The 25072-nt window shown below is 28.7% G+C and overlaps 2 protein-coding genes across 2 annotated transcripts; one reads left to right on the forward strand and one right to left on the reverse strand.

Moving 5' to 3' along the window:
* The first annotated feature begins 2377 nt into the window (after positions 1 to 2377).
* Positions 2378 to 11116, forward strand: LOC109804974 (dentin sialophosphoprotein-like protein). The gene is made up of 7 exons (XM_083068699.1): positions 2378 to 2558; positions 4900 to 5251; positions 5363 to 5711; positions 6515 to 7204; positions 7803 to 7951; positions 10552 to 10687; positions 10771 to 11116. The coding sequence occupies exons 2-7, from the start codon at positions 5034 to 5036 to the stop codon at positions 10858 to 10860; spliced, it is 1632 nt and encodes a 543-aa protein (XP_082924825.1). The 5' UTR covers positions 2378 to 2558; positions 4900 to 5033; the 3' UTR covers positions 10861 to 11116.
* Positions 11117 to 12915: 1799 nt separating this feature from the next.
* Positions 12916 to 16376, reverse strand: LOC109805037 (plant/protein). The gene is made up of 4 exons (XM_020366971.3): positions 16076 to 16376; positions 15841 to 15979; positions 13963 to 14131; positions 12916 to 13447 (listed from the first exon to the last, which is right to left on the reverse strand). Exons 1-4 carry the CDS (start codon positions 16292 to 16294, stop codon positions 13228 to 13230), a joined length of 747 nt encoding a protein of 248 aa, XP_020222560.1. The 5' UTR covers positions 16295 to 16376; the 3' UTR covers positions 12916 to 13227.
* Positions 16377 to 25072: the final 8696 nt, after the last annotated feature.

Consider the following 25072-nt stretch of genomic DNA (forward strand, 5'->3'; position numbering starts at 1 on the left):
TTAAAGTATAATCTGACCTATTAGTCTATTTAAAAGTCTATTTAAATTATTAATATTAATTAGACCAATAAACTTAATTTTTAAAAATTAATAAATTACTTTTAAAATGTAGTTTATTTAATATTATTAAAACAAATTTTAAAAAAAAATATAGAAAAAAAATTGAATTATTTTTTGTTGAAGGGACAATTCATACGTAACCATATATGTTAATGTACATTCATGTACAGATAGTATACTTATAAACCTACAATAAAAAAAATTGTATAAAAAAATATTTTAAATATTGATAATTTATTTTTATTTTATAAATTTATTTATTTATTTATATTTTTAATAATATATATATATATATATATTAATTTTTTTTATTATATTATATAAATAAATAGATTGACTTATCAGGCTTAACAATTTTTTTTATAAGTCTAAGTTTGACTTTTTATATAAGAGTTAATCACCTATACACTATCAGTGTAAAGTTTTTTTACACTAACAACCAATCATATCTTTTAATAATGTCATGTTAGCTGCTTATTTAATAAAATAATAATAAAATAAATAACTTTGAAAGATATGATTGATTGCCAGTGTAAAAAACTTTACACTAGCAGTGTATAAATGATTAACTCTTTATATAAACATATTTTTTTAAAGAGTTAATCATCTATACACTGTCAGTGTAAAGTTTTTTTACACTGGCAACCAACTATATCTTTTAAAACTATATCTTTTAATTGTGTCATGTCACTATAAACACATTTACTTTTAACAGTGACATGGAACAATTAAAAGATATAATTGGTTGTCGGTGTAAAATTTTTTTACACTGGCAGTGTATAAGTGATTAACTCTTTTTTAAAAGCCTAAACTTAACATTTTTATTAAACATAGGCTGAACAAGGTTAAGTCAGATCAGACTTTAAAAAAAATAAATCATAAATCCCTGTTTAAGATATGACCTATTCCCGTCCCTAATAATAAACACTAAGCATGGACAATACATTCAATATTTAATATGACTAAAATAATTTATTGGATTTATTAGTGTACTATTTTTAATTTAAAGATGTGATGTAATATGCTTAGGTTATAGTTGAATGTAACAAATTTTGTTTAACTCCAAAGTAATAAAATGTTATTTATATATATATATATATATATATATATATATATTCTTAAAAATGTGTAAATTTTGATTTATAATGAAGTAAATAGGTTGACAAAAATGTACTTAATAATTATAATTTAATTTCTTCAAGTTACAGTGAACTCTTTAAATATGCTTACAAGGTTAGATCCTCTGGTTTTGCATAAAAATAGGTTTTGTTGATAAAAACAAAATTAAATAATCTCAACATTTTAAAAAAATTAATATTTAATTATTGATGTTTTTTTTAATTATGTTATTACTACAAAATATTAAAGTTTGACAATTAATCATTATAAAAAAATTTGATTGATCAATTTTAATTTGTTGATAAAAACAAAATTTAATTAAATAATTTCAACATTTAAAAAAACTTTAATATTTAATTATTGATAATAATTATGTTATTACTACAAAAATGTTAAAATTTGATAATTAATCATTATCAAAAAAACTTGACTAATCAATTTTAATGAAAGTTCTCCATTAAATCAACTATACTATTTTCATACATAATATTTGAACTCGAAATTGTGGAAGAGAATTTGTCTAATACTATTATGATTAATAAGGTTTTGATTCATTTAAAAGTATTTATATATGCAAAAAAAAAGTTTAATTATTGAAAATAAAAAGTAAATATTATAAATTATTATGTATGATATTTTTATTAATTTTTTAAGATAATTATTTTAAAAATTATATTAATCATATTTTAATTAATTGATATTGTAAAATCATTTTATATAACTACACATGGTTATTAAATTCTATAATATATTATTTTTGCGTAAAAGAATAAATTTGAGGTGACATGTGTTGAATGTGTGTCCAAATGCACATTAAAATATCTTCCAATGTCGGAGTGGAACTTTAAATAATAAAGAAAATGAAGTGCAATGTTATTCATTCATATCATTCTCATAGATAAAAATAAAATATATCAGGAGGAAAAAACAGAAGGAATAAAATAAAATATTAAAATATTCGATATGTATCGGTAGAAAAAAACAGGGCGAAAAGAATCACGATGACGGCACGTGCGGAGTTGTGTTTGAATGAATCAAACGGAAAACGTACGTGGACGAATAGAAACGCAGTAACTGATCGGATCTCAGTGCCTAACTCCCCTCCACGAACTCCCAATTCTGATATCCACGTGTCCTTCTGTGCGTGATACCTTTCGCTTCAATTTCAAAACACATTAAATAAAATATTCATTAATAATTAAAAAAGAAGAAATAGAAAACTTGTGTTGCAGAGTCGAGTTCGACGGAAAAGAAGTCTCTGGAAGCTCCTAGAAATCTCAACCTCAGACCTCAAAACAAAATTCTCTCTCCTTCTATCGGAAAATCTGCTTCTCCGGTTATGGTCGCTTAGCTGGATGCAAACATACTTCTAATTTCAGGTTTTTTTTTTTCTTTTTCTGTAACTTTTTTTAATTGATTTAATTTAATTTAAATTTTGGAAGAGAGTTCCTAATTGTTTCTTTTATGATATGATTTGGAATTTTTCCATCCTTTTTTTTGTAAACTGGCTGGTAATGGTTCCATAGTTTAGTTTATGTGATTTTATTTTATTTTATTAAAAATAAAAATGTGGCTTAGCAATATAGCCGGTGTTATATTTGTTAGCAAGAAAATTTATTCTATTTAAAGTCGCAATCTATTGCGAACTTAGGCTTCGGATGAACTTGTACGTACTAGATCTTCGACTTTCAGCGTTTGCCTCTTATTTTTATTTTTATTTTGGTGAATTTATTTATGGTGTATCGTACTGAAAATATTGTAGTATAAGATCATAAGTGAGTAGAAATTCAGGTTTGTGATGTTGTGATTATGAGGGCTGTTTCATGCTTAAAAACAAGAGAGAGGATAGTTACGATTGCTACCGGTGGCTTCTTTCCTGAGAATTAGAATGTGATTTTGGCTTTTTTATTGTAGGCAAATGACATGGTCACCTAGCATATGATAGGGCATAAGATATGGTTATATAAGTCTCTCTAGCTAATTTAGTGTTCTGTCAAATACATTCGAAATTGGTGCTGAGTGTTTTGGATGGTTTGATTATAATGTTAAAAATATATATGAGCATCATTACTATTAGCAACGAAAAACATCTTTATTTGTTAGGGTGTTAAAATAGGAATAATTTGGGTACTGTTTTGTAACTGAGACTGATAACATGGATCACATGATGCTATTCGACTCTGGTTAAAGACCAAATTTTTAAAGATGAAATTCATCCCGAGATTCCTCTTGACAACTTCTAATGCCCTTCTTGTCACTTTCTCTTCACCTAGACTAAAATCAGGCAATGTACACTTCTCATTAGTGTCTCCCTTCCTGTGACCTTTGCACGTGTTCAAACATCAAACCACCTAACCAACATCAATATCTCCATATATAATCGTTTCATATTCTATCTATTATAGTGTGTCCACTGTCCACACATTTATCTAAACATATTCTCATTTTTGCCACTCCCACTTTTTTCTCTTCTTGTCCTTCTAATGTGTGACATCCTCATTAATTTTTCCATCATTTTGTGTTACTGATCCCAAATATTTAATTTAAATTTAGAGACACTTGGAATGATAGTTTCTCTCATTCATAGAATGTGAGTTTGGACCTAAGTTAATCCTATAAAATCGATTAGTAAGGTGAAGGATGTCTCTTACTTATATACGTTATTTTGATCTTATCGCTATTCGATATGAGGTCTCTAATACCTATTTTTACTTCCAAGTCATTCTTGTCGTCTCTTGCTAAAATTGCAAACACATATTCTTTGTTTTACTCCTACTTAAGTGAAAATATTTTGTTTCCCAAGTTCAAGTTTAAGGTTAAATGCTTCCCTTGATTCCTAAAATATTATGGCGATAGTGTTTGTATAACTATTAACTAATAGAATTTGAATATTCTCGAGAAAACAGAGAAAGTAAACTGAAAATGAAGAGTTTTATTAACACAGAAATAGATGGAGAGAGTGCATATTTAAATAGTGAGTAGACTCTGAAAAGAGTGTTGAGGAAGCTAATGACAGTGCTGACTCAGCATTGATGTGACTAATAAGTAATAGCTACATATCCTAACTGACAGATACAGTTAAACAAATCAGCTGCTACGAAGACTAGGAGACTACTTACAACCAGTAATACAGAGTGATCATATACTCCAATACCCCTGGCCCCTGCTCTCCCACCCACCACACACACAAGCTCGGTTATCGATAATGATCAATAACTCTGAGTTTGTCTCCTAAGTAGCAGAATCTTGCCTTGGAAAGAGGCTTGGTAAGCTATGACATGCTAAAACTTTAATGTCAATTCTGTTTAACTTTTTTGCAAAAAGTTTCATTAAATGTTCTGACTAAAAGGTAGCTGGTCTCCTGAGTTGCATATACATCAGCACTTTGTTTCCTTATTAGTTTCTGCAGAACTGATAATCTTCCTGAGTGGTCTCAATTTGTCAGATTAAACAAGAAGCAGCTCTGTATGTGCCAACTAAGATGTAAAATTTTATGGGTTTGTTAGGTCAAAATATGAGATTGAACATATGTTGTCTGGTATTAAATGAAATCCATTTACAAGGGATATTAGCAATGTATTTACTGAATATTGTAATTAAAGGAGAAAAAAAATTGAGATTGTTTTATTGGGTATGATTATGTGTTTGTGAGGATTTATGATGTTTTGTGATGCCGGGTTATCTTAAATAATTTTCTAATTATTTTTCTTCATATTACAGTTCAGGGAAAGGAGGGCTTACCAAATCTGGAGCAGAGAGAGAACAAAAACACCAACAAACCTGAAGATTTGTTTTCTCCATGTGATACTGACTCATGCAAAGAACAGAAAAAGATATCGTCAGATAATACAACGATGTCTGATCATTGTTTCAAGAGTGGCAATGTAGATTCTAGTAGTAGTGAGCTTTGTGCAGATGATAGCATCTTAGGAGGCAAGTGCGTGGTGGAGGATGATAGTGTGTCTCAATATTCAATCAATCACATATCTCAAACTGACAATGAACTCAGCTTTCTTGATAATGATGGGTGGCTCAATATAGGAAACTTTGAAGATGTTGATAGGATGATGTTGTAAGAAATTCTCTTATGTGACACAAGTTTGCCACCTCTTACTTTGAATGAAATTCTAGTCAATTCATCATTATCGCCATAAATATCTCAATATTACTTTTAAAATTGCAGAAGTTGTGACTTAACATTTGGAATGGAGAGCCTCAATAATGAAGAGGAGTTCTGTTGGCTTCCTTCTTCACATGGAACTGAAGGATCTGATGATGCATTGAAGTCTGAGTTCAAATTTTCTTCTGCTGAAGCAAGTCCGCTGAAAAGTATATCAGATTATAACATAGACACAAATGAGAATATCGAAGGTCTGCCACTTAATGTCTGCAACAATAAAGCATCTCCTATTGATAAAAAATTGAGGTCTCAAATGAATGTCAACCATGATGCTGGTCCTTCTTCATTATCATCATTCCATGAATCAGACATGAAATCTGGTAATACAGATGCCTCGATGGCTAAAATTAAGGTTGGCTACCCCTCAATTTTTTTTTTCTATTTTAATTTTACAAATTGGATTTTGAGCTTCTGAATTTCAAATTATGTTTCTAGAATACTATGTGGATTTTTTTTTTACCGAAACACACACGTGGAGACATACATATACTCACAAAATTGACCTCTCAAAGGCATATGACATAATGAGCTTGACATTTACCTTTAACCTAGTGAAAGTTGTTAATGCCATTGAATTTAGTTATTGAAGTCTGATATTATGAAAATGCTATGCTTTAGGCACTAGACCTGATTGTATTTGACATTTCAATGCTTTAATGTCTGTATTTATTTTATGTACTCTAGAATTCAATTTAGTGGATATTCAATTATCCTCATACAGTTACCAATTTGAAAGATGTTTATAGTTTCTAAAATCAGATATATTTCTATCTATCACCAGTGACTCCTAAAACATAATTTTAGGAATTGATATTCTGTAGAAATTGAAATACCTATTTTAGTTATATTCATGTCCTAGGAATTTGTATCCTAATTTGAGTTGTAACTAATAATAAGTGTGTGACAAAGGGAATCAGCAATTTCTTATTCTTTAATGCAATTTGTTTTTCAATAATAGAAAACTGGGCTTGACCTTTAGGTGATGCTTACTTTAAGCTGCTTCATTTTCTGAGTGATCTGTTGCCTTCATCTGACTTATGGTTTGTGGCAACAGTGAAGAAATCTGAATGCCCAGTCTATTTAATTCTGGTGAACTTGTAATCAAATAATTTGCCTCTTAATTTTTATGTCATAAACAGTCTCTTTGTATAACAGATGCAAGGGAAGCTGTCAAAACCATCAGCAGGAAAGAGAAAAAATGGCTACCTAGGAAATGGTGATTCTGATCATCCTTATGCTCAAGTGGAGCAATATGCAAATCTGAAGCAACCCTTTGGAGCTTCTTGCAGTGGGGTCACTTCACAGGATAGCATCCACAAACATAGACCAAACATGGATTCTAATTCTTTAGGACACATACAGATACAGACTGACCTAATGCACCCAGACTATAGTCATACTTCAAATTACACTTCCCTCCTTCCAACTTTGTCTGGATCTATGTCTGAACATGATGGACATCCATCTCCTTCTTTTAAAGAATCATCATTTGCATCAAACATGGAAAGTTCTCATGGTCATAATTTGGAGGCTGTTGCCTTGAAAACAAATGATGAAAGAGATAATTTATATCTTTGCCAAGATGCACAACTACTAAGTCCGAGTTTCAAAAGGGAAAATATGGAAAATCCTGTGCCATTCAATAGTCCAGGCTCAGCTCAGATGGTAGTTCATCAGTTTGAAAATGAGAATGAGGGCCATAGTGAAGTAGGAGGAGTTAGCATAGGATTTTCACAAGAAATAGACTCATCAAATGTGCAGGAAAGCTCATCTATGAGCTCTGCATTGGATGAAACCTCACACGAAGCAACTAGCTTTCGCCAGCTGCAACAGGTCATGGATCAGGTATTGGAATCTTTTGCAATGTCATAGCTAGATTCTGTGTTCTTTATTAGTGTCTGTCTCTTGGACTTTGAAATCAAAATTAACATTCCAGCATCTGAATAATTTTGGTTTCTTCATGATAATGGATTTTCTTGTTGGGGTTGTGTTAACAACATATCTAATTCTGCTTGGGCATATAAATTTTGTAAATTTGGTGCTCCTAAAGCACAGTATGTTAGCTAGTATTAACCAAAATCCTGGGATTTGGCTCTTTGAAAAAATTCCATGTGTGATTTGGTAACTCAAAAGTGAGAATGCACTTTGAAGGGAAGAGTATCAAGTCATAACCTTTATTTAGAAAACCAATGGCTTTGTTTGAGATAGAATACGAGATTACATGCGCATGTTTAACAATCTATAGCTGTTAAATGCATTCTCACGATTTTCCAATCAACAGTTATAACTTTGCACTATTAATTGTACAGTGAACCCCTCAATCAAGAGGAACTAAACCTATGTTGTGATGCTATTAAAGTTAATGCTTACTTATCTTAATTGCTGATAATCTATTTCTTGATTAAAAAATACTTTCCAAAACATTAAGTTTGCTCGATTGCAGTTGGATATTAGAACCAAACTATGCATAAGGGACAGTCTATATCGATTGGCTAAGAGTGCTGAACAAAGACATTATGATACCAATGCAATTGGTCAAATTGGTGATGATGTTGAAGCCTGCAAATCAGTAACGACACAGGATGCAAACAGGTATCACTCACTTCATTGATTTCTCATTCAAATTTATATTTCTCTTGGGTCTTCACTTCATTGCTAAATACTGGTTCAATGTAATTTTGACTTTTAAGTAGGTTTGTGGTTTGCTTATATGGCACTTGTAATACACTCAAATATGTAATATTCTATTCTTTTTTAGTCATCAGGTTTTAATAGATATGAGAAAAGTGAAGTATCCAAGACACGGAGAATAATATATTTCTTGACGTGAAAAGATGCTATCATGAGTTAACATCTATTGTTAGTTGAAACTTTTACTATTACAGTATAATCATGCTGCCCTTTTCCTCCCACTCCTTTTTCAAGGCATGGACAATTGAACCACCTAAATTGGCTAAGGCCAAGGTAGATACACCCAAATTGGTATATCATAATAAGAAAACACTTAAACTAGCCTAACAACAACTTCAAGTGTTTGAACCTATGGTAAATACTGAAGGTACCAACCTTATTGTTCCTGAATTTAATACTTCAAATATTCATGTGATCTTAACTCGGATGAATGAGTTGAGAATATGGGAGATTGTCGAAAATTCAGTAGATAAATGACCAGTGGAGTGGATATATTACCTTGAGATATCAGTCTGCTGGTGCACTAGATAAATAAAAAGCTAGGTTACTTGTAAGAGGGTACACTCTAGATTTATGGGCCTGACTATTTGGTGACATTTGTCCTGGTAGCAAAGATGAATATTGTGAGAATTGTACTCTCCCTTGTTATTCATCAAGGATGGGAATCGCAATAGTTTAATGTCAAAAATGCTTTACTGCATGGGTACTGGGAGAAGTGTAGATGGAGATTCCATTTGCAGAGCCCAAGGCCTTATAAACTTCACACCAAAATCCCATACTTTCAATGTGGGACTCAAGTCTTGCATATTGCAATTGGATCCTAATATATCCCAATGCATTCTGCAACCCCAGTACCCCCCAAGAGCTGGTTAGCAAGAGCCCTTTGATCAGTCCCAGGCGAACACCAATGCTGGTGTCAACACCCACACCATTTGTTTGTAGTTGAGAGACATGGTGAAAAATCTCTCATACCAATTGTTATAAGTACTCTGGGAGAACCACACTGTGAAAGTTAGCTGTTGTAGTTGGAAAGCCATAGGCCTTTATAAACCCCACATCAGAATTCTTACTTCCAGTGTGAGACTCAAGTCCCATGCCTGCAATTGGGTCCTATTATAAACTTACTCTCATACTTGTGTACGTTAATGATTTCATTACATTAGGTGATAGCTTAGCTGACAGACAATTACTAAAAGAAAAATTAGTATCTGAATTCCAATTGGTCGGAAGGTAAAGTAAATTCTTCGTATTGAAGTGGCTTACTCCTAGGAATGCAGTTTTATTTTTCTCAATGGAAATATGGTCTTGATCTTCTAAAAGAAATGGGAAGATGGATTTAAACCTTTTAGTGTTCTCATTAAGCATAATCAGAGGATGGGAGATGACATAAAGTCTCAAGGTTGGAAGAGCTCAATACAAGATGTTCATAGTTAAATTGGTATTCCAGGCACTACTAGGCCATGTTTGGCATATGATACTAGTATTGTTAGTTCATGCATGACCCAAGATTAGGATGCTTGTAGGTAGTGTCTTAAGATTCTTCCATATCTTAAAGCTACATCTGGCAGAGTTTTATTGCTAAGGGTGAAGATCTAACTACGGATATGTGGGAGTGGATCCTTTCATGTACATGTGTGGTTGTGTTCATCTCTCTCTTGATAATTGATTGGGCTTGTTTAATTTATAAAATTATATTACGAGAGATAATTACCTGATTTGAATGTGACCTTGTCATGTCAAAATTTGACATGAAAGGATCCGTTCTTATGGAGGTATATAAAATGCAGCTTCATGCAGGGTCAATCACTAGTAGGAGGTCAACATTGTATTACTGTATATTTCTTTGGCGGAAGCTTAGTTGCACGGAGGATCAAGTAGCAAACTGTTGTGGCTCAACGAAATGTAGAAGGCGAGTTTTGAGCTATGGAAAAGGAATGAAGAGTTATTATAGAAAATTATGTTAGATGGACCTTGGACTAAATTATGAGACTCCTGTAAGGCTATTTTGTGACAACGAACACCATTGGAATTGTTTAGTGTTGTTTATTCTTGACAAGACTAAACATGTTGAGATATAATAGCATTTCATTCAAGAAAAAATGGATAATGGATTGATTACTACATTGCACTTTCAGGAGTTCTATTAGAAGATGTGTTAACACAAGGTAATGGTAATGGTAAATATCCATTCACCAAGTTTAGGGGGAGTAGCTTAACTCTATTTAAGTTTTAACTATCTCATTGGTTGAATTGTAGTTGTTGTAAATTAGGTCGATGTTTAGTAACCACGTTTTTTGTTTTACTTTAGGAAAATGGTTATTCTGCTTTATTAACTAATGTTAAGCCTATAAAATGAACACTGAATGTTTCTCAATTGAAACGAGATTTTCGTGTTTTTGCTCCATTATTTGTTCTTAGCTTACATTGATATTTAATATATGTAGAAAATTGATGTTTATTTTTTAATGTTGTTGATAAGTTTAACACCTTGCTCTATTCAGGTATACGGGATTCATGAATATGGAAACTAATACAAATCCCATCGATCGAACTATAGCACACTTACTGTTTCACAGGCCTTCAGATCCATCAATGTTGCCCCATAATGATCCTTTACCTTTCAAATCCAGTTCCATGGTATGTTTTAATCAATCATTAAGATGCTTCAGTGAAAGTAGATAATTGGTTTTGGTTGATAGTCTCATCTTCTGGTTTAACAGTTACGTGGTTCGGTGATCAACCCAGCAGTAGTGACTGAGAAGCAGATTTGTCAGGAAGAATCTTCTACTGGAGTAGAAAAGTCGTGTTAAAGGGTAACACCTCGTGAAAAGAGAAACTAGCGTTAACTTTATTTTGGGGTACAATGTCATATATGATGTATAATTATTCGGAGACTTACCCAGATCTTGTTAGTGATTCATTTTTTTTTTTTTTCATCCGATACCATTATATTGATGCATAAATGGCCGATCATCAATATAAGGTAGCGTATGAGTTTTTCATGTAAAAGAAATAATTTTTTAGTGTAGGCTTTTGATTTATAAGTAGTCAACCTTCTCAACCCAATCTCATGTTTAATAAGTTTTTATTAGATAATTATCTTTAATTATTGCATTAAAAATTTCTAATATATAGATCTTGATTAAAGAAGTATGTATTTTTTTTATGTTGGTGTTGTTAACGTGTTTTATATTGATTTGTCTTGCGGGTGTTTGATATACAATTAATCATGATTTTTAAGAATGATACAAATCTGTTTGGTTAATTATAAATATTTTTGAGAATGTTTATAAATATTACTTGAAAATCTAGAGTTTTTACAATATTAAATAAATAAATAAAGATATCATGACATTTTTATCATATTAAAATTTTATTGTTGTCTCGGTATAATTAGTTTCTCACTTTTCTTATAAAAACATTTTCATAGAAAACTAATACAAAAATGATTCTCAAAAAATAGAATATTGTTTTTTAGGTAACAAATCAAATATTGGAAAGTAAAATTCTTGGCATCAAACTTTTGAAAATGTTTAAAAAAATCATTTACCAAATGCATCTTAATATTTCATTCATTTAACGCGAGGAGACTTACATGTACTTGTTTTCCTTTTCTTCTCACTTCCAAATGATAATTATGTAAATTGTGGAGATGACTATTTTGAAATTAATTTTATCGAAAATATTGTCTTAAGAAATTGATATATATATTCGAACTGGACTAATTTAAATTACAATTAAAAATTACAATAAAATAAAAGTTTTACCTCTATCTTGAAGTAAAAATAAAAGGAAACCAGGTATTTATTTTTCTAAACTCTAGGGGAAAAAAATATTATAGGGCTAAACTATCCTTCGCTTGAAACAATGTATTAATGTTTTACTAATAATTCATCTTCAAAAAATGAAATTCAATTTTACTATTAAGAAGACAATAGTTACTGTTAAAAGGCAAACCAAAAGAAAAGTTATTAGTAAGGGGGGATAGAATTAAAAAAAAAAATTAGGAAAAAATATTAAAATAATTATTTACTAGGAATTGAATTTAGTTAAGATACATATTATAAATCACTTTAATATTATTGGAAATCTCACTTCATCTAAAAATAAAGTAACTAGAAATAAATCTATAATAATATATATAAATAAAGAATAATCTTCATCTTATAAATTTATTTTCTAAAAAAAAAATATCAATTATTTCATGGTAGTGGAAATAAATTTAAGAATGGAAATATATCCCAAGCGTGTGGTTCAGCGGTAGGGGTTGATCCACGCTTAAACAAGGTCAGGAGTTCAAATCCTGCCTTATGTATGCAACCGCGTTAAATCTTGGGGCCAACTATCCCACCCTTTGAGGTGTCTCTAACGTAGCCAGAAGATTAGTTACCGCTATCGGTAGTGGAATACTCCAGGAACGAAAAAAAAAAATTAAGAATGGAAACACCACATGCAAGATGTACACACTAAACAAATTTCATAGAATCATAATTTGTCTTTTTATATTAACAAAATAATATGAATGTTTGATAAAGAATAAGACTATTGGTCTTCTATTTTATTTGTTAATTTAAAATATTCTAAATTTTATAATAATTACTAAAACTAAAAAAGTTAAAATATTTCCTAAAAACTTAGTTTTATTCTATAACTTATTAAAAGTTTAAAATATTTCTCTCATTTAAAAATGATTCAAAATCACACAATCACAATATTTAAAGTTAAATCGTTGAATCAAAATTTGATAAAACAAATTGTTTAACTACCAAAATTTGATAAAACAAATTGTTTAACTACAATACTCAAAAGACTAAAAATATATTTAAATTTAAAAACTAATAAGAGAGCTGTTAAAACATTATCAATAAAAAAAAATATTTTTTATTTTAATTATTCAAACATGCCCTAAAAACTGCATTTATGAAGGAACGCTTCTTCTATGATTACAATACATAAACACAAAGGGGACATTTGGTAGTCTAGTTCAGATTCAAGAGTTTTCTCTCTGAACGAACAAAAATTTAACTTCGGCTACAAATATAACACCGTAATTAGTCATATGTTGCAACTTGCACTTCTGATGGCATGTTAAGAAAGTTTGTCAATTTAACAGCATAGTCCTAAACACATCATATTATACCAGGTAACCGGTAACCTACAAGGAAACACAGATAATGCTAATCATACTGTTGCCTTAGCGCCATTTCTGTTTCACTTTTCCAAGATGCATGGGATGATTGGCCCCTCATCCTTTTAGATTTTTCCTTATCTTTGATAGTTGATCCTTTCTTCTTGGACTCTGTGCTGGTATCCTTTGTAGGGCGATCACCACATACAGGGCAGACTATTCCACGCGCACTGGAGTAGGTCTTCGGAATCCCACACTGCAAGCACATTCTGCATAGAAAATGAAGCACACTCAGACTAGCAGCAACAAAAAAATCTATCCATCCGTATATGAGATACAACAGTTAGTCTGTAACTTATTCCTCGGGTTACTGCAAGTGGAACTTCGTTATCTATTCGAAAGTTCGTATCATAAAACTTTTTTTTTCCAAGATACCCCAGTTGAATATAGAGAAGATAGAACCGAATATTTGAGAATTTAGGAAATGAAAATGCTTTATTATTCAAGGAAATGTCGTACATAGGTTCTGCATATCATCCATTTATATAGACTCTTGATTGACTTGGTAGAGACTATTTCCTTGACTAAAATTAATCGAGTGCAGCTCACTAGACACTAATACCCATTAACACTAAATGTATTTTATGTGATACATGAACATACAAATTCCCAAGTGCATAGTGCATACAATTATTATTTCCAAGTTCCAACACCTACCGTGAACTTACAAAGGAGCTTTATGTGCAGACACATAAAACACTACTTACTAAGGAATAATGCATACCTTAAAAGCTCTGAAGCATCTTCAGCGTTAGGATTTGTTGCAGTTGGCACCCGTTTGCCTCCTTCTGATGTGCCCAAGGCAGCTGATGTTGGTGGTTGGCTACCATTGATGTCACTTCTTACTCGCTCATGAATCCCAACTAGTTGAGGTTTTGCCTCTACCACCACACCTATATGAAATGTATCATAAATATTATACTTCCAAAATTAATGGGAATGTACTGTGTACACCTAAATGAAATGTATCATAAACTTCCAAAATTAATGGGAATGCACATTCATACTCATTGAACAAGATTAACCCGCAAAAAGCAAAAAATATAGTGAAGATTCTTCCATTTATTTTTAACAAACTACCAGCTGAATTAATACATCACAGCAATGTGAAAATCATTAGAAAAAAATATTTTAACTGTTCCATAGTTGTTTTCCCTGATAAAGTGCATTTAAGATATAGCAACTAAAGCAACAGCACCAGAAGCATTTTGAAAGGGAAAGGGCTTAAGGGCCTTTAAAACTTGATAAGCAAGCAGCCGTGAAATTTATTTATCTAGTTTTCTTTGAAGCCAAATCAGAAGCATTTCTATCTTTTGTGTGTGTGACAGAGCAATTTATTCAGGAAAAGATCTGTATTAATATATCTTCTTAAATAAACAAATCACAAAGAAACATTGGGGAAAAAATTCGAACTCTTTAATGTCTTAATCTAATTCCTTGGCACTCGTTTTAATTTTGTATATTGTCAGGAGTCTCAACTCTCAATTAATGGTGGAAGACTCAAGCTCAACATTCAATCATTTACAGGGGGATCAGCACGTGATAAGAAGTGGAAAACACAATAATCATCCAATGTTTGAATTTTCAGTAATTTAAAGCATTTGATAGGGTATACATAATGCTTCCACACTATCTGTCCATGGGCACACAATAGAAAGCCTTGTTTTTATTTTGTTTAAGTGATGTTCTGGTAACCATTAACCAATCTTATAAAAATCAAAGACCCTAACTTACAGAAACTTTTTAGTATGAAAAGTATTTTATTAATTTTAATCCCAGTACCATTCATGGAAGAACGTTCACAAAAGATCACCAATCAAAGAATATGCCATGTTAAAAATCTATTACAGCACTGACTAGTGGTGTGTTAAATCCACATGATAAACAAATTTCCCCAGAAGCAATTGCGATTGTACACCAGAAAATCCTAAACCATTCACCCACATGACCATAATAAGGAGTTATAGCATGGACACCCCTTCATTAATCCACCCCAAAATCAGGCCTACCAGCTGAACTTACACAAGTAACTAATTAACAACGCGACAAATCAGACACATACACTGATTACTCTTTCTAGTTGTACTCTATATCATGTCTATGGGCTTGTTACGATACCAAAAGGAAAAATGAAATAATTTTCTTCATAAATTAAGTTAAGCTAATTTGTAGAAGTTCTCTCATATTAACTTCTCTAAAAACTTATTTTTAACTTATGCAAGGAAACTGTCCAAAAACTCATTGCCAGCACCCTATGAATAGCAGCTTGTCACGTTGACAAGGGAATTGAAACTTGACGATATCTCAATTCTAAAACTCAGTGCTTTGTCCATTAGTTTAATTTTTCATCAGTAAAAGTTACAATGAAGACAAGAAAATTCGAACTTAGGACCTCGTGCATACCTCCTCAATCTCACATGTACAAGGCCACATATTAACTTAGCCTAGATATCATGGTCTAAAAATTATAAAAATTATTTTTTCTCCACTTTAAATATTAGAGGAAACACAAAAAGAAGAGGGGTTCTAGTTCTAACCAGTTATCTTAATTTCCCCTTTAACCAAAAAATGAAAAAGAAATGAAGCAATGAATATTGAACACCTGTGGGTAAATCTCTCTTGTCCTTGTCCTTGCGGCGCCTCCTATTGGCATGCCTCCCTTGTTGCTCATCAGCGTCTCTCGAAGGGTCGTTGCTGTACTCTTCCACGCTATTGTTCAGAAATTGGGGCGGTCCTGAAATCTCCGTTAGGGCAACACGACAGGTTCAGTTCAATGACGGATTCCAAAATTCGATAATTTAATTCCCAAAGTTGAAAAGAGAAGGAAAGGAAGTTACTTCGGAGAAAGCGTCGAATGCAGAAGGAAGACCCGACGCAGAAGGAGGGTTGGGGTGGTGGTCGAAGATGGATCTGTCGCCCAGAGAAGGGTGGGCCGCGGTGGCTGTGGCGGCGGCGGCTTCATCGGCGGAATCTTCGGCGTCGGAATTGTGGGGTTGAGGTTGGTCTTGGTCTTGGTCTTCGGCGGAAGAATAGCCTTGAATAAGGGACAAACTCATCGTGTGGTGGAAAATGGAACCCTACTGAAGCACTATTTCTCAGTTCAATTCATCGTATCAACCATGGATGAATGATGATGGACATTTTCCACAATTTTCACCTGTTTTCAAAAAGAAAAATAAAATAATCGAAATTATAAATATTTTATGAATTTTAAAATTTTAAAGTTTATGATTATTTTTTAATAGTCTTTTTTTTTCTTCTAAAACTGATTTATTACATAAAAAGTATTTTTTTCAAATAAAATTAAGTATCTCAGACTTATTTTTTAATAAAATTATATAAATTAAAAATATTAATTATAATCAATTATTGAAATAATTTAATTTCTATAATTTTCTTGCACGCACTTTTACTTTCGAACAAAATTATATAGTTTGTAATATATTATATGTAAGTTTAAAAAATATATGAATAATTATTAATTTTATGTATTTCAAATACACCTTTTAAAAACATTACTTACAAAATATTTATTAAGTAACTTTTGTATTTTTATATAAGTTAATTACTATTTATTTTGTTATAAGGTTGATTACTATGAAATATTATTAAATAATTATAAAGAAGGTTTAATTTAAATAATTATTTGAAGAGTGTATGAATTGTTATAAATTCTTTTATTGTCGAGATTATTTTACATGGATAAAAAAATAAAAAAAAAATAGTTAATATTTTATAGTGAGTTTAATGATTGAGGGTTTGAATATTTTATACTTTTTAAATGCTACAATAAAAATATAGAATTTGAACGATTTTTATCCTATAAATTTGGTAAATTCATATTTAGTCACTCTATTTAAATATCATCAACTTCAAGTCATTCATTTATGAGAGTGTATTACACTCTTCCTAAATGTGATGTGTGTTCATAATCTAAGTGACATTACACATGATAGTTAGCTCCACATCACTTAAACAAAAGCTCCAATAATATTATACAAGTTAATGATAAGTGACTCACTTGGATAATGGATTAATGGTTATTTAGGTTCTTGTGATGTAACTACAAATGTTAATGCAAAATTGTTTGTTATACACCTTGGACTTCAATTGCCTTGGTTAGACATTGACATTGAATTGTGAAAAAAAAATCCATGCACTTTAGTTGGTGTTAAAGGGTGTTAATTCACTTCACCTTTATGCTCTTATTGTAAACAAGATTCATAACTTCATGATCAAATCTTGAGAGATGACCTTACAACATACCCTTTAGAGAAGACAATGCATGTTCTTATTGGCTTGTTAGAGTTGATTCCCCATTTCAATAATCCTTCATATTATGTGACTCATGTTGTATTTCTCTTAATTCAACAATCATAATCTTAGTTGTTACCTATATTAGAATCAAGTTGTGTTTTATTGTTCATACAAAAACAAAATAGATGCTTATAGGTTTAAAATTCTCAAACTAAAGACATAGTGTCATCTTGTTACAAAAGATAGGTGATGAAGTAGAATTATGGGGCAAACAATGAACTCACAAAGCAATAGGAGTACAAAGAAAGACATATCGTTGCAACCTAAAAGGAGGATGGGTAGCACAAAATCCAACCCATCTTTGTCAAAATAATAGTTTTTTTTTAGATAAGCTTGTGGTGTTGACATCCAATAGCTCACATAATTTTATGAGAGAATTTTGGAGATGTGTAAATTGGAATGTAATGCAATGGATTTTTGTAGTTTGTTATGGAGTTGTATAGTTAAATTGTGGAATATAATAAAAATTTGGTCATGTTATGAATTTCAAATTGTATTGGTTGTTTACTTGATAATGCATTTTGTAATTGTTAGTAGCTAAAAGATTCCAAATTTCACATTGCTAATGGGCATGAGTTTGAATGTCAATTATTATATTTTATTTAATTTTTATGCTTTTGTTTTGTATTTGTTATAGGTTAAATTATGTAATAGATTCATTTTATGAATAGTGTTGGTAAGTTGTGTTAATTTGATTAGCAATATCTATAATAACCTAGAAGTCGTTACATGACACGGTAATGTACTTCTCACAAAAAAAAAAAGAAAAAGTTTCCCTTATTTTCATATTCAAAATCTTTTAAATTTTTAGTGTAAAGACATCAATAATTTTCTCTCATTTAGAAATAGACATAGTTCATGCTCCTTTTGCAAAAATACAACCAATTAAAAACAAAGATAATAAGTGTTGTGTTTTGTGACATTACCATCTTAAATTTATTTATATAGGGAATATACATCAATTCAAAGTCATAATTTCTTTCTTATATTTGTCACCACTGCAAAAAAGTAAATAAAATATAGAATTGGATCTCCATTTTCAATCTATCTATAAAAAGCTACACACACTAAAATCTTCAACTAACAAAACAACATGTGTCAACCAAGAATGTATGCTCTCATATCAAAGACACAATCATCTCAATTCACAAAAGAAAACAATAAGGATAAAGTCATTTAAAATAAAACTTCAAATTTAAAAAGAAAGTAAATGAAATGTTCCCCTAACCATCAAACCACTCTTACACTTATCATGACTAGGTTTGCAATGATCATAACATTATGTAGACTTCACCCCACCTCCTATTTTATAGGTCTATTTAGTGTTAGTCAACACCAAAACATTTCAGCACTAGGTTAAGACCCTATCAATAAACATTTCAGCACTAGGTTAAGATTCTATCAAGCAATCACAACTTATGTGTTTATTTATATGTAACAACAATTATGCATTATGTGTAAATGACAACAATTCATATTAATACACTAGTCATTAATCCAAGTAAGCCATCTCATTTCATTAACAATTACATAGAGTTCAATTTATTCTTTTAACTCACCAACAGAATACCCATTTAGTAATCTTTTAAGTTTGAAATAAGAATTCTAATAATGAATTATTGTTCTCACTTCACATTTGTTTGCAAGACAATTTCCAACACTTCATTAATTGAGAAAGTTTTCCAATGAACTTTGTGTGTATAAAACATTCCATTAAAAAAATCATTTTTTAGAAAAGAAAATAAATATTTAAAAATTTAAGCAAAAGAGCTAAATAAAGGAGGTATATTGTATTTTTAGTCTTCTATAATATCTAATCCATAATTTCAAACCCATAGAAAATCATGCGAATTTTGTAGTGTATTTGGATTAATGTAAAAAAGCACATATATGAAGCATTTTTATTTTTTTTTGCATCTGATTAGTAAAAAACATAGAAGTTACATAAAAAATAGCTTTTGATGTAACACGAACCAACTTCATAGAAACATGTAACCAAACGTTTAATAAACAACATGTATAAGCTTTGAGTTAAATACTATAACTAATATGTCACTTTTAAGAGTGGAGACTTTGGACCAATTTTTTTAAGAAACAAAAGTGAGATAATTAAGCACCATATTGTTTCTTAACAAGGCTTGTTTTTTTATTTATTTATTTTGGAATACTATTTTATATTGTTTATTTGCATGTTACAAATTTCGTATATATTTTTTATGTTATTTCTTCTCAAATTCCAATTTTTAAAAATCCTTATTACTAAATTAGTCTTTTCTGTTAAAATATATTTTTTTAATCTTAAATCCTAATTCTGATTCTATTTACATTTTCAAATTAACCTTTTTAGTTTTCTTTTTTAAAATTACCTTTGTCTTAAATCTAACCTATTTATTTTTCCTTTACATTATTTGATTCAATTATATATCACTTTTATAATTATCAATGTTGTTTTTTTAGATATTTTTATTTAGATTTATATTTTAAAATTTTATCTAACCTAGGCCTGCGAAAGGATACGCGTTAGTTTGTAAAACAAATTTTAACCATAATAATATTGGTTCTATAATTCAAGCCTGTGAAAATGTCCGAATAATGACATTCAATTTTCGGTCGATTAATCCTCTGGTGAGAAAAAATAAAAAAATAAAAATAAAAACGTTGCATGGATTGATGGCTTAGTATAAACTCAACAAGTCTAATAAGGTGGCTAATTAAGAATTATTAACAAAAAAAAGTCAAACAAAGTGTATTATAGTATTATACTGGTTTCTGTAATATATATATATATATATATATATATATATATATATATAGAGAGAGAGAGAGAGAGAGAGAGAGTGAGAGAGAGAAAGAAGGGATTTGTTTATTTTAGAAGTAAGTCTACCTAAGCTTATTTCGTTCGATAACTCATTCTACATCAAATTTCAACGATCCAACCATTGAATTTAAAGTTCTTAATGCATAGATCAAATTTACAAATTTTTAAAAAATTTGAAAATCATTTGATACTATATTTCATTAATTTAAATCAATGTATAGAATGATTTTATGATTATCCGTCAATTTGAACTAATGAAATAAAGTATTAAATGATTTTCAAATTTTTTAAAATTTTACAGATTTGATCTATGCATTAAGAACTTTAAATTCAACGGTTGGATCGTTGAAATTTGATGTAAAACATGAATTATAAATAAAGTAAGTATAGGTAGACTTACTCCTAGAGCAAACGAATAGCTCCTCATATATGAGGAGACTTATAATAATATCGGGTAACTTTACTAAGTATAACACCACTCAATAACTTTATATTCAATGTGAATTTTGTAAATCTAATAGTTAGATTGAAAGTTCTCTACTCTTATATTATATATACAAAATTTTATATTAATCCAATATAATTTGATATTTCATTCTTATAAAACAAAATTGACATAATATATACATTTCAAAAGATACTAAAATATGAACACTTTGATTACCTTTAAATTATTGTTCAATTTTAACAAAATTTGATATAAACATATAAAGTGATATGAATTTTTAAGCTAACAATTAGATTTACAAAATTCACATTTAATATAAAGTTATTGAGCGGTGTAATACTTAGTAAAAATTACACTGATGATATTATAACCCTCCTCTCTATATAAATATATTATTATGGTGTATTGACTTATTTTCAAAAATAGATGTGCCAAAGAGGTGGATGGAAAATGAAAATAATTATAGTTTACTTAGTTCATTGGGTGTAATTAAATAAGTTAAAACCACTAAAGTTTGTTAGATTATTTGAAGTATTAATTATATTTGATTATAAAAAAAAACTGCTATCGGCGGTAGATACTTCAGAGACGAAAAAAAAAAAGTGAAAAAATCACTTCATATAAATTGAACCAATAATTTTTTTTTTATCATAATAGTATTAGACTCAGGTTTTTTAAGAAAGTTTAAGATTTAAGTTTTGTTTATAAAAAAAATATAATTGGGAGAGGAGATCTTATTAAAAGTGATCGGTCAAATATTTCAATAATAATTAGTTATCAACGAAGTTTATAGATACTTTGTACCAATAACATGATTACTTAAAAATTTATTCTCGTTTAAAGACATAGTTGCTTAATATTATATATTTGTAAGATACTAGAATTAATGATACTCTACTTCATGATTTTGATAATCACTTTCACTTAAATAATCACGAAATCTAAAATTTTTAAGGATGCACTATTTTTTTCAAAAGTACAACAAGGATATCATCTAAATGATAGTCAAGGACCAATTTCTTTTGAGCCATAGAGATCATTGAAGTAAATTTTGTTTCTCTCAATAAAGGTTTTTTCTTATACACAACTAACTAGAGAATCAAACACTCGTCAACATATTTAAAAAAATTGATTATATGGGAAACACATTCTATCAACCCTTCTTGTATATTAAACAAGAATTCCACTAAAATGTTTTAAGAGGTTATTCTTTGACCGGAGTGTTTTGAGAGATTTTTTAACTTCTTTTATATATATATATATATATATATATATATATATATATATATATATATATATATATTATTTATGATATTTATTTATAAAGAGAATTTTGATATTTTAAATTAAACTTGTAATTTAACATGTGCACTACATAAACTAAATGTTCATTATACATTACTAAAATCTATAATAAATTATAGACTTAAATATATTTTTAATTCCTCAAATTTAAGATAAATTTATTTTTTATCCCTCAAATTTAAAATTATTTTTTAATCTTTGTAATTTTTAAAAACACTATTTTAGTCTATTAGGTTACTAATAACATAAATAAAAATAACAAATCGAGACAATTATACAGCATCAACGTGGTTTAATATGATATTTTTACTAACAATGATACTAATTGATAGATTTTATGTGACAATATTTGATAAACTTTTAAACAAAATTTGAGTATAATAATTAAAACTATATTTTTTTATAGAAATTATAAAGACTAAAAAGATTAATTTTAAGTTTGAGGGATTAAAAACAAATTTACCTTAAATTTGAGAGACTAAAAACATATTTAACTAAAAAATATATATACAAATACATGTTATATTTGGATATATAAATAATATTTAAAACTTATATAAATAAATATTTATAAATATATAAAATATATTTTATGTTTGAGATAACTAATTTATATTGTTTCACCAGGTTATTTTAATTATTAATAATTTATTTAATATCGTGAGATATAAAAATACTCTTATCGAAGAATAGCTCATAAAAAATTTTTCGCGTTTAATATATAGGAGTTTTATCAATAATTAAAATATGTATTTATTTATTCTAAATCTAAAATATAATTTATATATTTAAAATATCTATTTATGTTAATTTTAAATGAGTCAGATTGTTAACATCGGGTATAAGTCTAAACACTTACATCAAGTTCACCCTAGGACACAAGAGTTAATCTAGTAGTCTCATGTTTGATTTTTATTTATGTTAAAATAATATTCAGTGAGCAAAAGCTATGTCCCGTGAGATCAGATTAGTCATTAGTTGTCAATTTTGAAACACTACATGAATCATATCCATAGACAAAAAAAAAACGTACATCAAGTCTTATACCTTTAGTAACTTTTTTTCAAAATAAAATTAACGAATTCAACTGTTGAATCATGTGATATTATAATCAAAATCATGTATATCAAATTTCACATGATTTAAACTCTTATAGATATGTTATCCAAAATAGATATTTATATATATTTTAAATATCATATTATACATTAGAATAAAAACAATGTGATAAATTATTAAATAATTTGGAACCATATGAAATTTGAATATGCGATCTTGACTATAATATCATATAATTCAATAGTTGGATCAGTTAAATTTTCATTATAAAAAAAGTTATTAAAGACATAAGATTTGGTATAAGTTTTTAGAATTATATCTGGTGTCAATAGATCCTGACTCATTTTAAATATAACTTATATATTTAATATACTATTCTTTATATATAATTTATTAAAAATCTTAATTATATAACAAATATTTAACCTGTGAAATATATAAGTTAAAATATTAATTAGTTAGAGAAAAAAGAATAAAAAAAATTATTTATTTTTTGCTTGTTTCAAAACTTTTAAAAGAGATGGGCAAAATAAGGGAGAGGATACAAATAATATTTTATTTTAAAAAATATTCCTCACCCAATTTTAGTTTCATCCAAAATTGAGTAAATTAGGAAGGAAGATTAAATCCATATTCAATTTTAGTTTCCCCAAAAATTTATGAAGCTAGGGGAGAAGAATTTTGTTTACACACGTGAGATTCAATTATTTTTAACTTTGTAATTAGATTGAATTATCCTTATTCAGTTTAAGAATTTCCAAGAATTTTTTTTCACCTCTTCCTTTCTCTTTCAATAAAGATTAAATACACTAGTATTTTAGTTTGTACAAGACATAGATATATTTATTATATATAATTAAAATTTACAATAAATTAATATAAATAAATATTATGTTTGAATATATAAATTATATTTTAATAAATAACTTATATTATAATGATTTTTTATTTATTGATAATTTTATTTTAAATATTGATATTTAATTAATAAATAATTATGATAAATAAAAACTAGATTAGATAAGAAATTAAAATAATAATTACAAATCTTCTTGTTGAAGAAAAATTTCTAAAAATATTTTCATACAAAATAACAAATTATATTTAATATATAAGAATTGATTTCACTTTTTAGTGTCTAACAGAATTTGATTAGAGGGAAATGAATGAGATAAGATAGGAGGCGAGGAGAGATATTTTTTAAAAAAATTATTTGGTTCAATTTTTAAGAGGGAAGGAAAGGAGTGTAAAATTTCTCCTAACCCAATTTTAACTCTCTTTTAATATTAGAGAGACTTCCAAGGAAAGAATTTTAAAATATTTTTAATATAATATTCAAAATATCTTTATTTATATTATTAAATTTAAAATTATAATATACAAAATTATTTTGGTTTTAAAATCCTTCCCCTCCTAAGCTCCATCTCTCCATTTCTTTCCATCAAACAAAACTTTTAATGCATAATCTTTCATTCCTTCCCCTTCTCTTCTCTCTCCTCTACTAAAATTCCACCACCTCAAGTATCTTCATTAAGTAATGATGCGGTAATCAAATTACTTGTCACATTATTAGTAATCTAATGTAATAGTCACATGTAATCCTTTTCTTGTAAATTATGTTTTTAGCCTTCCATCTTTTTACAAAATTTACTTTTAACCCCTTAATAATTTTGTTTGACTATTTTTAATTCCTCATCTTTCATAACAAACTTAGCTTTAGTCTTTCAATTATCTTTTTTATGGGTCTTAGTCTCTTAATTATTGTTTGTTATTGTTTTAACTCATTCTATTAAGTATTATTATTGAACAATGATGTGGTAACTACAATTAGAAAATAAATTAAAATTTTGAACGAAAATAAAAAGAGAATTAAAGGTAAGCAAATTT

Source organism: Cajanus cajan, chromosome 2 (genome assembly GCF_000230855.2).
Source record: "Cajanus cajan strain Asha chromosome 2, NIPB_CcT2T_4, whole genome shotgun sequence".
Lineage (NCBI taxonomy): Eukaryota > Viridiplantae > Streptophyta > Magnoliopsida > Fabales > Fabaceae > Cajanus > Cajanus cajan.

Excerpts from the sequence above, each read along its gene's own strand:
- LOC109805037 (XM_020366971.3), bottom strand. The coding sequence starts at position 16,294 with ATGAGTTTGTCCCTTATTCAAGGCTATTCTTCCGCCGAAGACCAAGAC. Across the intron at positions 15,980-16,075 it reads CATTCGACGCTTTCTCCGAA|ATTTCAGGACCGCCCCAATT; the intron begins GTAACTTCCTTT and ends GCCCTAACGGAG. Across the intron at positions 14,132-15,840 it reads CAAGAGAGATTTACCCACAG|GTGTGGTGGTAGAGGCAAAA; the intron begins GTGTTCAATATT and ends CATTTCATATAG.
- LOC109804974 (XM_083068699.1), top strand. The coding sequence starts at position 5,034 with ATGTCTGATCATTGTTTCAAGAGTGGCAATGTAGATTCTAGTAGTAGT. Across the intron at positions 7,952-10,551 it reads ACGACACAGGATGCAAACAG|GTATACGGGATTCATGAATA; the intron begins GTATCACTCACT and ends TGCTCTATTCAG. Across the intron at positions 10,688-10,770 it reads CTTTCAAATCCAGTTCCATG|TTACGTGGTTCGGTGATCAA; the intron begins GTATGTTTTAAT and ends CTGGTTTAACAG.